Raw genomic sequence first — 12,426 nt, forward strand, 5'->3', positions numbered from 1 at the left:
AGGGGGCGGGTCTCCCTGCTCCTGACGCCCCTGCCCTCACACCAGAAGCCCAGGCCTCTGCTCCGAAGCCTTCAGTGGCCATTCCCGGCTCACGCATACCTTCCCACCGCTTTCCTTCATCCACCCTTCATTCCGCCAAACCAAAGCCCTCACTCTGAACTCCTCCGTCTCCTTTGTTGTTAGCAGGGTCAGAGGCCAACGGAGGCCGCCTGCAGTCGGAGTGGCACCGCTGCTGTGTCTTCTAAGTTTTCTGCCTGAAATCCCCTATCAAAGGAGTTTGTAAAACTACATACCCCCTCACACATCTCTAAGCTTACATCTCCATTTTTAATCATACAGTTGTAGAAGGTGCAATTCCCAGTATGTTATAAGCATTGATATTTTTAAGTAAAACGATTACATCACTGTTTGCAATTTATCCAGTAAAATCTAAACACCCTAGCAATCTGATACCTACCATTACCCATTTTAAAAATGCATGAACACACTCTTTGTTACTAGTGCTCCTTTTCTCCTTGAAATTTTATTTCTGTTTCACTTCCCCCATGGAATTTTATCCTAATGTAATATATGTCATATATTTTTATGCTCAAAATTCTTTCATTTGTTTCCCTATCATATTTCTCTGTAACAGTTTTATATGAAGTTAAAAGTTTTTTAATTTCCTGAAATCATAAAGCTCTAAGTATTAACATTTTCTTCTAGTGTGAGTTATTGTTACAATTATTAATAGTGTATAGTTGATCAAAACGACACAAATGTATTACTCATTTCAATAAATAATTAATAAGCATAAAAACTAAAATTATATTGAAAATGCATCTCTTAGTGAGATGGTGATGCTGGGTGATTTTTTAAAATAACTTTTTTATTCCACAAATATTTTTAATCTAGTTGTATTAAATGCTAACAGAAGTACATGGAACAGGTAATGCAGTGGGTTCTGAGGGCAGGGACATGTTTTAGAAGTGGTTGTTAGGGTCAGAGTTGCAGAATGTGCAGCAGTTGGCCACGTAAGGAAAGAATGAAAGAACATTCCAGAGAGAGGGAGCAGCATGATAGAGCTAGGGCCTAAGTTGGACAAGATGGTAAGAGAGGTTAGACCAGTGGTCGACAAATTCATTAGTCAACAGAGCCAAATATCAACAGTACAAACGATTGAAATTTCTTTTGAGAGCCAAATTTTTTAAACTTAAACTTCTTCTAATGCCACTTCTTCAAAATAGACTCGCCCAGGCCGTGGTGTTTTGTGGAAGAGCCACACTCAAGGGGCCAAAGAGCCGCATGTGGCTCGCGAGCCGTGGTTTGCCGACCACTGGGTTAGACCATAGTGACACAAAATAAATTCCTTTTAATAATTTTTTTTATTGACATACAATATACACACCTGTATGTGACCAGGTCAGAGTGTGCTATTTGGGTTATCACATGGTGAGCACCCCCATGTGGTTATCACCCACGTCCCGAAATACAATATTGCTGGTTCTGGGCTATTTCTTCAACTTGTTTATTTATCCAAAGAAGAATATTGTTTTATTGCATGAGACATGGGACAAGGAGCAGCACCGATTGTCTCTCCATTTTTTATTTATATGCACTGAAAACCCACATTCATATCAACTCGTAGATAGAAATAAAACTTGGAGAAAGTAGGGTCACTCCGTTCTTGATCTGCTTCTGAGTTATACGCCAAAAATCACATAGTGATCCCTGACAATTTCATTTTAATTACTTCTGTTTGGCCTTCCAAATAAAAACGGAATTGGAGACCACCCAGCATGAAAAAAATATATATTAACTAGCTTGGATCAGAGTTGCTTGCTTTCTCAAGCTTCTAAGTGTCTTCTTGTGTGGTGGCCAGGAGCTTCATCCCTGGGCAGCGAACTCCGCTGAGACTCGGATGGGAGGGTAAGAGGTTCTCCTTTCTCTTGTAAAGGAGGAGGTCTGTTGTGAAAGAGCAGGCATGAAAGGACAACTCACATTTCTGTCAGCCATCGTTCTAGAAGAGTTTCTACGGAAGTTGAAGATCTGGAAATTGATTCTCTGAAAACTTGAAGGCGTGTGTAAATTGATTTCTCTGAAAACTTGAAGGCGTGTGTCGTTTTGATCAACTATACACTATTAATAAAGTCAACTATACACTATTAATAAAGTCTTCGTTTACTCCCAGGGGTTTGCATACCCCAGTTTGAAGTTCACGAAAGAACGTGTATGGACTCAAACCAGACTAGCCCAGCCTCTTCACGTTCCCCAGTTCGTGTTTCTAAGAGAGGGAATCTATTGGGCCAGACGGGTTTCTGTGCCAGGCCACATCATAGGCTTCTGGCCAGGTGGCCAGCCCTTGCACAGATGTTTCCCTGAGCAGGGACCACAAGGAAGCAGGAACTATGTTGACCGCACAGGCAAACGAATAAGGGCAGTACTCTCGCAAGTACTGTCTCCAGGTCTGCTCTCCAGTCTGTGAGGTCCCACATTGTGATTTTTACCTGTGATTTACATGCGTCTCTTTCCTCCTTGTATGGTACTTATTCGTGGACCCATCACCTTTTCTAACTGTAAGCTCCTCAAGAGCTGGCCCGGCTCTTAATCATTTCCTAGCATTGTGCCTTACCCTGAGGAGGTGGCTAATAAGTATTTGTTGAGCAGATAAATTGATTAATGGATGTCTTAAACTTCTTCCCATCTCCCACACGGCCTCGAATAATGCTGGGATTTCCATAGCAGGGTCCCAGAAGAATGGATGATGGATTAATTACTCAGTGAGCAAAACAATGACTTAACAGATCAATAAGCTAATGAGCCATGGGGTAAGGTGTGTAGAATCAGTGGAAAGGGTGTGGTGTGTATGACACTGTCTCTAATCGAGTCTCCGGTTTGTCTTTATTTCTGTAACTGGTCATGGTCGGTATATTTGCTCACTGTAAAACATCACGTAAATCCTTTCCTGTTCTTTGCCTCTGTCTTGCAGGTGTGAGCGGCATCTCTTCACCACGGTGGTGTTTGGTCCGTACCTAAGCCCGGGCGGGGATGTAAAAGCCCCCACTCTGCACATGAGTGGTGCCGGTCAACAGGAACACCTGGCTCCAGCCACGGTCACACACATGTCAGCCGTGGAGTAGTGTGGACGCTTTCTCGAACCTTCTCAGGGTTTCCGTCCTTTTGGGTTTGTTTCACTGACCTTTTTTTATGGTTTTGTGGCTGGACATTCACCACCAAGGCAGGCACCATGGGGGATCAGCAGCTGTACAAGACCAACCACGTGGCCCACGGCAGTGAGAACCTTTTCTACCAACAGCCACCACTCGGCGTCCACGGCGGGCTGAACCACAACTATGGGAATACAGTCACGGGGGCTGGAATGGATGCCCCTCAGGCATCACCCATTTCCCCCCACTTCCCTCAAGATACTCGGGATGGTCTAGGCTTGCCTGTTGGCTCCAAAAACCTTGGCCAAGTGGATACCTCGAGGCAGGGAGGGTGGGGTGGCCACGCAGGGCCTGGAAACCACGTCCAGCTCCGTGGCAACCTGACCAACTCAAACATGATGTGGGGGGCACCTGCCCAGGCCGAGCCCACCGAAGGCTACCAGTACACCTACTCCCAGGCCAGCGAGATCCGGACCCAGAAGCTCACCAGCGGTGTCCTGCACAAGCTAGACTCTTTCACCCAGGTGTTTGCCAACCAAAACCTGCGGATCCAGGTCAACAATATGGCCCAGGTGCTGCACACCCAGTCAGCAGTGATGGATGGAACCCCTGACAGTGCCCTCCGCCAGCTGCTGTCCCAGAAGCCCATGGAGCCCCCAGCACCGTCTGTCCCTTCCCGCTACCAGCAGGTGCCCCAGCAGCCTCACCCAGGTTTCACTGGTGGGCTGTCCAAACCAGCTCTTCAGGTCGGGCAGCTCCCTAGCCAAGGGCACCTGTACTATGACTACCAGCAGCCACTGGCTCAGATGCCAGTGCAGGGAGGACAGCCGCTGCAGGGCCCCCAGATGCTGTCCCAGCACATGCAACAGATGCAGCAGCACCAGTATTACCCGCAGCAGCAACAGCAGCAAGCTGGGCAGCAGCGTATGTCCATGCCAGAAATGCAGCCGCCGCAGCAGACTCGCCCGTCACAGCTCCAGCCGCAGCAACAGCAGCAGCTGCAGCAGCGGCAGGGTTCAATGCAGATACCTCAGTATTATCAGTCCCCACCCATGATGCAGCACTTGCAAGAGCCGCAGCAGCAACAGATGCACCTGCAGCCCCCTTCTTATCACAGGGACCCCCACCAGTACACCCCGGAGCAGGCACATGCTGTGCAGCTGATCCAGTTGGGCTCCATGCCCCAGTACTACTACCAGGAGCCCCAGCAACCCTACAGCCACCCCCTCTACCAGCAGAGCCACCTGTCCCAGCACCAGCAGCGTGAGGACAGTCAGCCCAAGGCTTACCCAGGCGAAAGGCAGGCCCATGCCATGCTGAGCTCCCATGGGGACCTGGGGGCATCTGACACAGGAATGGGAGACCCAGCCAGCTTGGACCTGAACCGGGTTAGCGGTGCCCTCCCCCATCGGCCGCTCTTGTCCCCCAGTGGGATCCACCTCAACAACGTGGGTCCTCAGCACCAGCAGCTGTCTCCCAGCGCCATGTGGCCCCAGGTATTCTCACAGTGGGCGTTTTTCCTGGCATCTCGGCTACAGGGCCAGCCAGGGCCGAGTCTACACAGTGCCCAGTCCTCTCCCCAACCCCTTCAACCCTTTTGTTCTTTATTCATTCCACAAACCTTAACCTACATGCGCTACTTGTGCCAGGCACTTCTATGTCAGGTACTTGGAATACAGAATCAGGTTTGACTCAGTCCTTTGCCTATAAAACCTTCCAATCTCACTAAGAAAATGGCCAAAACACCACATCCGGTCCTGAATGATGTATGTGATGACTAAGGCCTTGAGTCACGCGCCCGGGGACCACACGGTGGGAGTGTCTGGCTCCCCTTGGATCTGTCATTGGGGCTGTCCTGTGAAATTGTCCCCCTTTTGGGAGGGAGATCACGTTATGATAGCACTTCTCAAAGTATATTGCTCAGAATAGGAGTTCCATAGAATGTTCACTGTTTAATGGATATTGCTGGGGCCGGGGGAGGGCTGGGTTCTGTGGGTAAATAAATTTGGGGTTTCTTCAAGTGAAACCGATTGCAATGCTACAGGGCTTCTCGGTGCCTTTAAGGTGCTGATGTGCACTGTGACCCTCCCAAAGGGGAGCTGCCTGTGGTTACAGAGATGAACCCTTAGCGGCCCACAGGACCCAGGCAGGTAAAGTGAAGAGTAAAATGGCCTGGGATGAGATCAGAGGCAGTGGGGTGACTGTGGTGGCTTGGAGAGCATGTGCCCCCTCTGATGGCATTCTTATTCAGTATTTTACCGAACAGTCTGGCCAAACAGAACATGTCCGTCGGCCAGACCTAGGCTGTAGGCCACAGTTATTTAACCTTGCTTGTTTCCCAAATGTATTTGACCACAAAGCAGCCAGCTGTGTGCTGGGTATTGTTCATGGGTTGGCATAGTCCAAGTGCCACACTCGTATGACAGTGCGGTCAGGGGAGGGGAGGACCGTGACGAGGACAGGTTAGATGGAGAGAGGGCTCTGACGGAGGTTGAAGGCCAGAGATGAGCTCCCCTTGATTCTGTTTAGTCAGGGGCTCGGGCCCAGTAGTACCCGAGAGCCTTTGTGATAGAAGAATAAGATGACGTGGTCAAGGCCGGGAAAGAATTTCAGCAGCAGGTCTCTGATATGGTTTCATACAGCCCTCCATTCTGTGTCTCTCCCGGGAATGGGGCCTGGCTGTGCGCAGTCGGGAGTTGGGTCCTGCTGGGCTGTGGCTGGTGGCAGCTCCTAGAGTGGGCGTGGTTAGAGAGCAGTCCCGGGGAGGAAGCCTCAGGAGTGGAAGAGTGCGGGAGTGAGCAGCTGTGAGCATGGCCAGTGCCAGGCGGAGAGCGGGCAGAGTCCGGGAAGTACGGCCCCGGGGTTCCCCTGCTCAAGGACTCCTCCCATCAAAAACACTTTTTTTTTTTCTTTTCTTTCTTTCGGTGTCCTGCATGGCTCAACATTAGATGCACCTACCAGATGGCAGAGCCCAGACAGGGTCCCCTGAGTCAAGGTAGGATGGATGTGAGGTGGCTCGTTGGCATTTTGGGAGACTGGGGGGTTTTCCTGCATTGCCCCTCATGATTCATTTCCAAATTCAAAGTCAATTCCTCAAAGAAGTTTATAGGGATAGTAATAGCAGCTGTTGAGCACTTACTATGTGCTAGGCACTCTATATTCTGTGTGATCAGGTAACCCAGCGAGGGTGGGCGTGATTACCATGTGCCTAGATAGAGCGAGCATGCAACCACGGTTAGCTATTATTTTACAAACGTGAAAACCGAGGCTCAGAGAGCTTAAAGGTGCACATCAGGTAAACAGCAAAGCTTGTGTTCTGTCTGCTGTCCATTCATTCAGTCAGTGGGTATGTATTGAGTACCTACTGTGTGCCAGGCATGGAGCTAAGCTTTGAGAATGCCACCGTGAATAGTTGACTTGTTTCCTCCCCTCGTGGGCGTGGTAAATAATTAAAGACTTAGCCAGAACCCGGTGAAGCACTAAAATGTGCAGTCTGGAAGCTGAATCAGAGGATGCGTCTCTAAGGGAAGGTTCTGGAAGAAGTGTGCCAGCTGACCCTAGAAAGGTAATAAGTCACCGTAGGTGGGAAAAAACTAGCACCTGAGACCTGGGATGAAGAAGAACATTTTGTTCGACGATTGCACGACTTTGAACAAGCCCTTTCCCACTCTTGAGCCTGTTTTCCATCTGTAAATTGGGCTTAGCTCTCTGAAGAGTATTGGGGAGATACAGTTGGGGCCTTGGATATGGGAGCACTGAATGAATAAAATGGGTTTGTTGTCGGGTGTGAGGTCCTGAGATAAATCAGTTCCCCTTCCTCATGTACGTGTCGTGTCCCCTGTTTGTCCCGCCCCTGGAGCAGCGGCCAGCCGAAAGCAGTGTTTGGGGAACAGATGGATGCCAAGAGCAAGCTGACCTGCTCCATCTGCCTGAAGGAGTTCAAGAGCCTGCCTGCCCTGAATGGCCACATGCGGTCCCACGGGGGAATGAGGGCCTCCCCCAGCATCAAACAGGTTAGCCGGGGCCAGCCCCCCGCCTTTCCCCGGCCATGTGCTGCTTGCTTTGCTTTGCTGCCATCAGAGAGTGAGGTGAGCCCCGTGCGGGCACCTGGGGAGGCACAGTCCTTTCCTAACGGGAAGGCCTAAGCTTAGACACTGGGAGCCAGTCAGGTGCGGCAGCCCCCACACTTCCACCGGCCCCGTGAATGAGGGCCAAAATCAGAAATCCTCTTAGGGAACCCAGCCTCCCACCTCCTGGAGAAGACAGCCAAGAAAACATGTAGATGTCATATTATTTTTAACTTCTGCTTAAAGCAGCCAAGACCAAGGTCACGTGGGCCTTCCAGATCAGTAGTCGATGGCCAGCATGTGGCCACCAGGCTGTCAGCCAGCTTCTTCTGTTCTCCAATGCAACAGTGTTAGACTCGAGCGTCCAAAGGTCTTTAAATACCTTCAGGATTATCCAGGTAGGATATCCATGTCGTGACCCATCCAAGCAGTTTTAGAGTTAGATTAAAATTCAAAGAATTTCTCAATTCTTTGAACATTGTTGAGGGATTAACTCCCTGTTCATCAAAGTTTTGCATTGCCCACGTCACTCCATCTCCTGACCATGCCAGATAAAAGCTTTGTGTTCCATTTAACAGATGTGTAAACTGAGGCCCATAGGATGAATTCAAAGGTCCTACCCAAGAGGGTGTGTTGTTGTGTTTGCCTGATTGCAAGTCCATATATTTTTCTTTAAAAGCAGTGACAACCACCAAAAAATTTTAACATGTTTTAATATACAAGTGATACATGGTCGAGATTTTTAAGATGTAAACAAGAGCGTGCATGGCCTTGTCCGCTGCCCACTGGCCGAGGAACGCAGGGTTGCAGGAAGGAAGCCGCCCTGCAGTGGTCCTCGGCCCCCTGCATGATGTCCTGGACCCTGTCAGGAAAGCGGAGTGATTCCCCCGGTGAGAGCTGCTCTCAGCCCAGGATCAAAGCCTTTATTGTCTGTGTAGGAGGAAGGAGAGAAGGCCCCGCCACCGCAGCCCCAGCCACTGCCGCCTCCACTGCCACCGCAGCTCCCTCCTGAGGCAGAAAGCCTCACGCCTATGGTCATGCCCGTGTCTGTCCCTGTCAAGCTTCTCGTGCCCAAGCCCAGCTCTCAGGGCTTCGCCAACAGCGTCGTTGCCGCCCCCTCCGCCAGAGACAAGCCAGCCAGCTCGATGTCGGACGACGAGATGCCCGTGCTCGTGAGGATGACCCTCTCTCCCCCACACTCACCCCCAGGGGCTGTCCCCTGCACGCCTGCTGTGAGTTGCTGCTCTGCCCCTCGTGCCTGGGGCGGGAACATCCCTTTGCTTTCTTGGAGATGGGGGCTGATCTTCCAGGGTCACTGGCCTGAGCTCAGAGATGGGTTGGCCTCTCAGGGCTGAGCCCCCAAGGCCACCTTGAGAATCCCAGCCTTGCTCCTGTTATTCTACCCGGCTGATGGTCTGGGTTAGATCCTAAGAGACCTGAAGGTGTTCCCAGATTGAAAGAGATGATAATTCAGCTCGTAACCAGAGTTATTAAAATATGCAAATACTGTCCCAGACAATAAAAAGCTGTTGCCCAGGGCCCTGTCCACCCCCAATCCCCTTCAGGAGCTCTAGACCTCTCCAAATCCAGCAACCAAAGATATAACCCCTGGCACAGCAGGGCCTTCAGGCAGTAGCCCTGGCATCCATTGTGATGGTCGGCCTTACCAGATACTTAACATTTTCAGTATCACACCTGTGTAATATACCTTTGGAGGAGCTAATTGGTTATGGTTCCCAAAGTAATTCCACTGACAGACACCCACCCCCAACCTCAGGAAAGCAAAGAGATTTGTGTTTCTCACTCACTGTCAAGTTCTCATTCTCTTTCTCAAATTCCAGTGCTTCATCCAGGCAGCTCAGCTTGGCTCTGGAGCAGAGATCTCGCTGTCTCTCAGTTTGTCTCCCCCGGGGGTCTGTAACACCTGAGGTTGACTACATCAGATTTGTCCCCTCCCCACAAGTGGTTTCTGGGTCATATTTGTCCTTGGGAGAATAGATAAGTTACTGGGATTCCAGGAGGCATGAGGGTGGGGCTGACCAGATTAGTAGGGAGGGTAATTAAGAGAGCTAGAAAAGTCCATAAAGAGCCTTTTTGTGTAATAGCAAAGCCTCAGAAGAGGAGACTGATGGGGAACTCTGGGGGTAAGGAGTCTCATCGCTGGCAGGACTGAAGGTCAGCCACAGGCAGGGAGATGAAATGCACAGCCAAGCTTCCCCTTTGCCCAGGGAAGTTCCTGATTTGGTGGGAGAGGCACTGTTTCTACCCTTGGAGAGCTCTCAGCCTGAAGCTGGAGACAGTCACCCTGGGGTCAGAGCCCCAGCAGCTCAATTCCAGACAGTGAGATGAAGACCAGGGCAGATGAGAAGCAGGGAAGCCGTGGGTGCAGGGGAATACACCTGGGAAGCCAGAGTGGTCAGGGGCTGGGGAGAGAGACAAGGGAGTTTGGTAGGAGTTTGCTCAGATCATCATGGAGCTCTGAGCAGGGTTTGAAGGCAGAGATAAACGTGGCTTTGTGGAGAAGGTGGGAGAGACGTCGTAAGTGGGGAGATAAGCTGAAGTGGAAGCATGTAGGTGATATTGAGGAAATGTGAGCAAGGTCCTGATATTTGCTATAAGGAAATGAAAATGTCCAGGGAGGAGCCCCGAGTTCTAGTCCCAACTCTGCTCGTAGCCAGCTGGGACGCAGGCGGCTGAGACCCTCCTCTCTCAGAGCCTCCGGTTCTCCCCTGACCAGGGGTTGGCCTCCCGGGAGAGCTTTTTAAATCTCTCAGGGCGTGGCCCCATCTCCAGAGCCTCAAGAGCCTGGTGGGGTGGAACACTGTCAGTGCTTCCTCCCAAGTGACATCCAGGTCGGACATTATGGGTGGCTTCCGGGGCCCAGCGTCTCTAAAGGCTCAATAGAGGAGCCCCAAAGGGACCTTCGGCCCTGTGATCAGAGGTCTGGATCCTGGTGCAGGATTGAAGTCTGTGCGGGCTCAGATGCCCTCGTTAGTTACCCAGGAACAGGGTGTAAAATGTCAGGATTGCTCCCCCACAGGTTTCCTCTCCTCATTCTACTCAGCCCCCTCTCCCTGCCTCAGCCTCGGGCCGAGAAGAGCCCTCTGGTGCGGCGAGGAGGCAGCTTGAGGCGCTCGGACCTCAGGAGAGCCCCTTGGGAATGAGCTGGGCGCCTTGGGGCTCTCTGCCCCTCCTCCTCTCCTCACCTTCCTGCTTCCCTAGACTGCCCCCCAGAGGCTGGGAGGGCACCAGGGGCCAGACTGAAGCTGAGGGAACGACCGGAGGGCGCCACCGGAGTGCCGAAGGCAGCCACCGGGGCCTAGAGAGTAAGGAGCCCAGGACTGGGGACTGGGGCAGGCCACATGGCCTGGAGGCAGTTGGTCACATGACCATGACCAGCCCTTCCCATCAGCCCCTGCTGCCTTCTACTCAGGCACCACCCCGGGCTGAGGAATTGCCAGGGGCTGCAGCTGGGGCAGGCACTGGCCTGCAGGACCGGGGAGGGTACCTCAGACTGCCCCCAACCTTCCTGCAGGTACCTCCACCGTCCCTCCCAACCTCACCTCTGCCGGCCCAGCCCCGCCCAGCCCTAGGTTTCCCGGGGCTGTTGCTGGCACACCACCCAAGTCTGCCTGTCCAGCTTTGGCATGCCCTGCTTCTCTATTTACGTGCATGTGTTTACTTATTACTATCCATGTATCCATGTGCAGACCTTCCAGACGGGGCTGGGTTCCGGTGCCGAGATGTGAACTGCCCTGCTGACAGGAAGCCGAGCGGGGAGAGGGCTGCCCCAGATGCGCCTCGGGGCTGGGGCAGCAGTGGGGGGCGGAGGCGGAGGGAGCTTTTAGGGGAGCCGTGAAATGGGCCTTAAAGAGCACCCATGGCTCTTCAGCCCCAAAGGCACCTCGAAGGGGAGCCCAGGGTGGCTGGCTGGCCCTGGGAGCCTGGCTAGGCCTGCCCCCCTCTTCCTGCCCCACAGGCTCTGCCCAGCTGCCTTCCGTAGATGTGCCTGTCCCCGCCTGGGAGCGTGTTATCTGTCCCCCAAGTCTGCCCTCAGGGAGCCTTGGGGCCTTAAAGGGCCACTCGCTGGATTCCACACCGCAGATGGGAATGCGGTGATAAGCCATAAAGAATGCGAATTTATTCCTTCTTGCCCAACCACTGCTCCTACCAACCCCCTCCTGCTCCAGACGTTCGGGATTTCCTCCGAAACCAAAGGCTTCTCCTCCTCAAGCCACCAGAGCTCGCCTCGTCCGAAAATGGACGTGGCTGTTAGCTTCCGACGGAGGGTCCTGGGGTGGGACGGTGGAAGGGGGTCCCCGGCTGCATAGAAGTTGCCCCTCCCTCAGGCTGTGGAAGCGGCCTGAGGGGAGAGCATTGACCCGGCTCCTTCTCCCGTTTCAGGACGCTCCCAGGAAGCCCCAGCCCGGGGTCGCCAAGGCCGAGCAGCCCGCGCCGCCGGCGCCCGCACCCGCTCCGGCTCCGGCGCCCACACCCGCGCCCGCACCAGCACCCGCACCCGAGAGGAAGAAGTTCCGGCATCGCCCGCAGCCGCTCTTCATCCCGCCGCCCTCCCTCCACCCCGGCCCCGCCTCCCACTCGGGCGCCACCCTCTACCAGAGCCAGCTGCGCTCCCCGCGCGTCCTGGGGGACCACCTGCTCCTGGACCCCGCCCACGAGCTGCCCCCCTACACGCCCCCGCCCATGCTGAGCCCGGTGCGCCAGGGCTCGGGCCTCTTCAGCAATGTCCTCATCGCGGGGCACCCCGGCGCCCACGCCCAGCTGCCCCTCACGCCCCTGACGCCCACGCCGCGCGTGCTGCTGTGTCGCTCCAGTGAGTCACCCTTGCGCCGCCTCGGGGACCCCGGGGGTTTCGCCCGGCCTGTGCTGGGCATTGCACTGGAGGGGGGAGGGGGTCTCACTTTCTGTAGTTGTCTCTGCGCCACGGACTTCTGTGGCGCGCCTCCTCCTCCTCTGTGTCCCAGGCACTGTGCGAGTTGCTAGAAATACTTACAAAAGCATGGAATATTTACCCTCAGGGAGCCCCCGTCTAGCCACGGGGCAAATGCAAAGAGGGTGATAATGACAGCCTCTGTGGGATAAGGAAACAGTTGAAGTGTGCGTACACTAAATCAGACTGTGCCCTGGATAATCGAGGAAGACGCCCCAAATAAATGTGCTAAAATGTCTAAATAGGACTAGGTAGGAGATGC

General features: G+C 53.2%; 1 protein-coding gene across 16 annotated transcripts in view; it reads left to right on the plus strand.

Annotated features, from left to right (window-relative positions):
• TRERF1 (transcriptional regulating factor 1) overlaps window positions 1–12,426 on the plus strand; it is a 210,231-nt gene that overhangs the window by 167,621 nt on the left and 30,184 nt on the right. For 13 of the 16 annotated variants that reach the window (XM_079780574.1, XM_079780573.1, XM_079780577.1 and 10 more), the window contains 5 exons: window positions 2,969–4,642; window positions 6,095–6,141; window positions 7,009–7,159; window positions 8,152–8,445; window positions 11,618–12,047. In XM_079780574.1, the coding sequence (XP_079636700.1) occupies window positions 3,227–4,642; window positions 6,095–6,141; window positions 7,009–7,159; window positions 8,152–8,445; window positions 11,618–12,047 (2,338 nt within the window). In that variant the 5' untranslated portion in view covers window positions 2,969–3,226. The remainder of the gene's footprint in view (window positions 1–2,968; window positions 4,643–6,094; window positions 6,142–7,008; window positions 7,160–8,151; window positions 8,446–11,617; window positions 12,048–12,426) is intronic. The other 3 variants (XM_079780567.1, XM_079780569.1, XM_079780570.1) reach the window with 3 other exon arrangements.

This window comes from Cnephaeus nilssonii, assembly GCF_951640355.1.
Source record: "Cnephaeus nilssonii genome assembly, chromosome: 9".
Classification (NCBI taxonomy): domain Eukaryota; kingdom Metazoa; phylum Chordata; class Mammalia; order Chiroptera; family Vespertilionidae; genus Cnephaeus; species Cnephaeus nilssonii.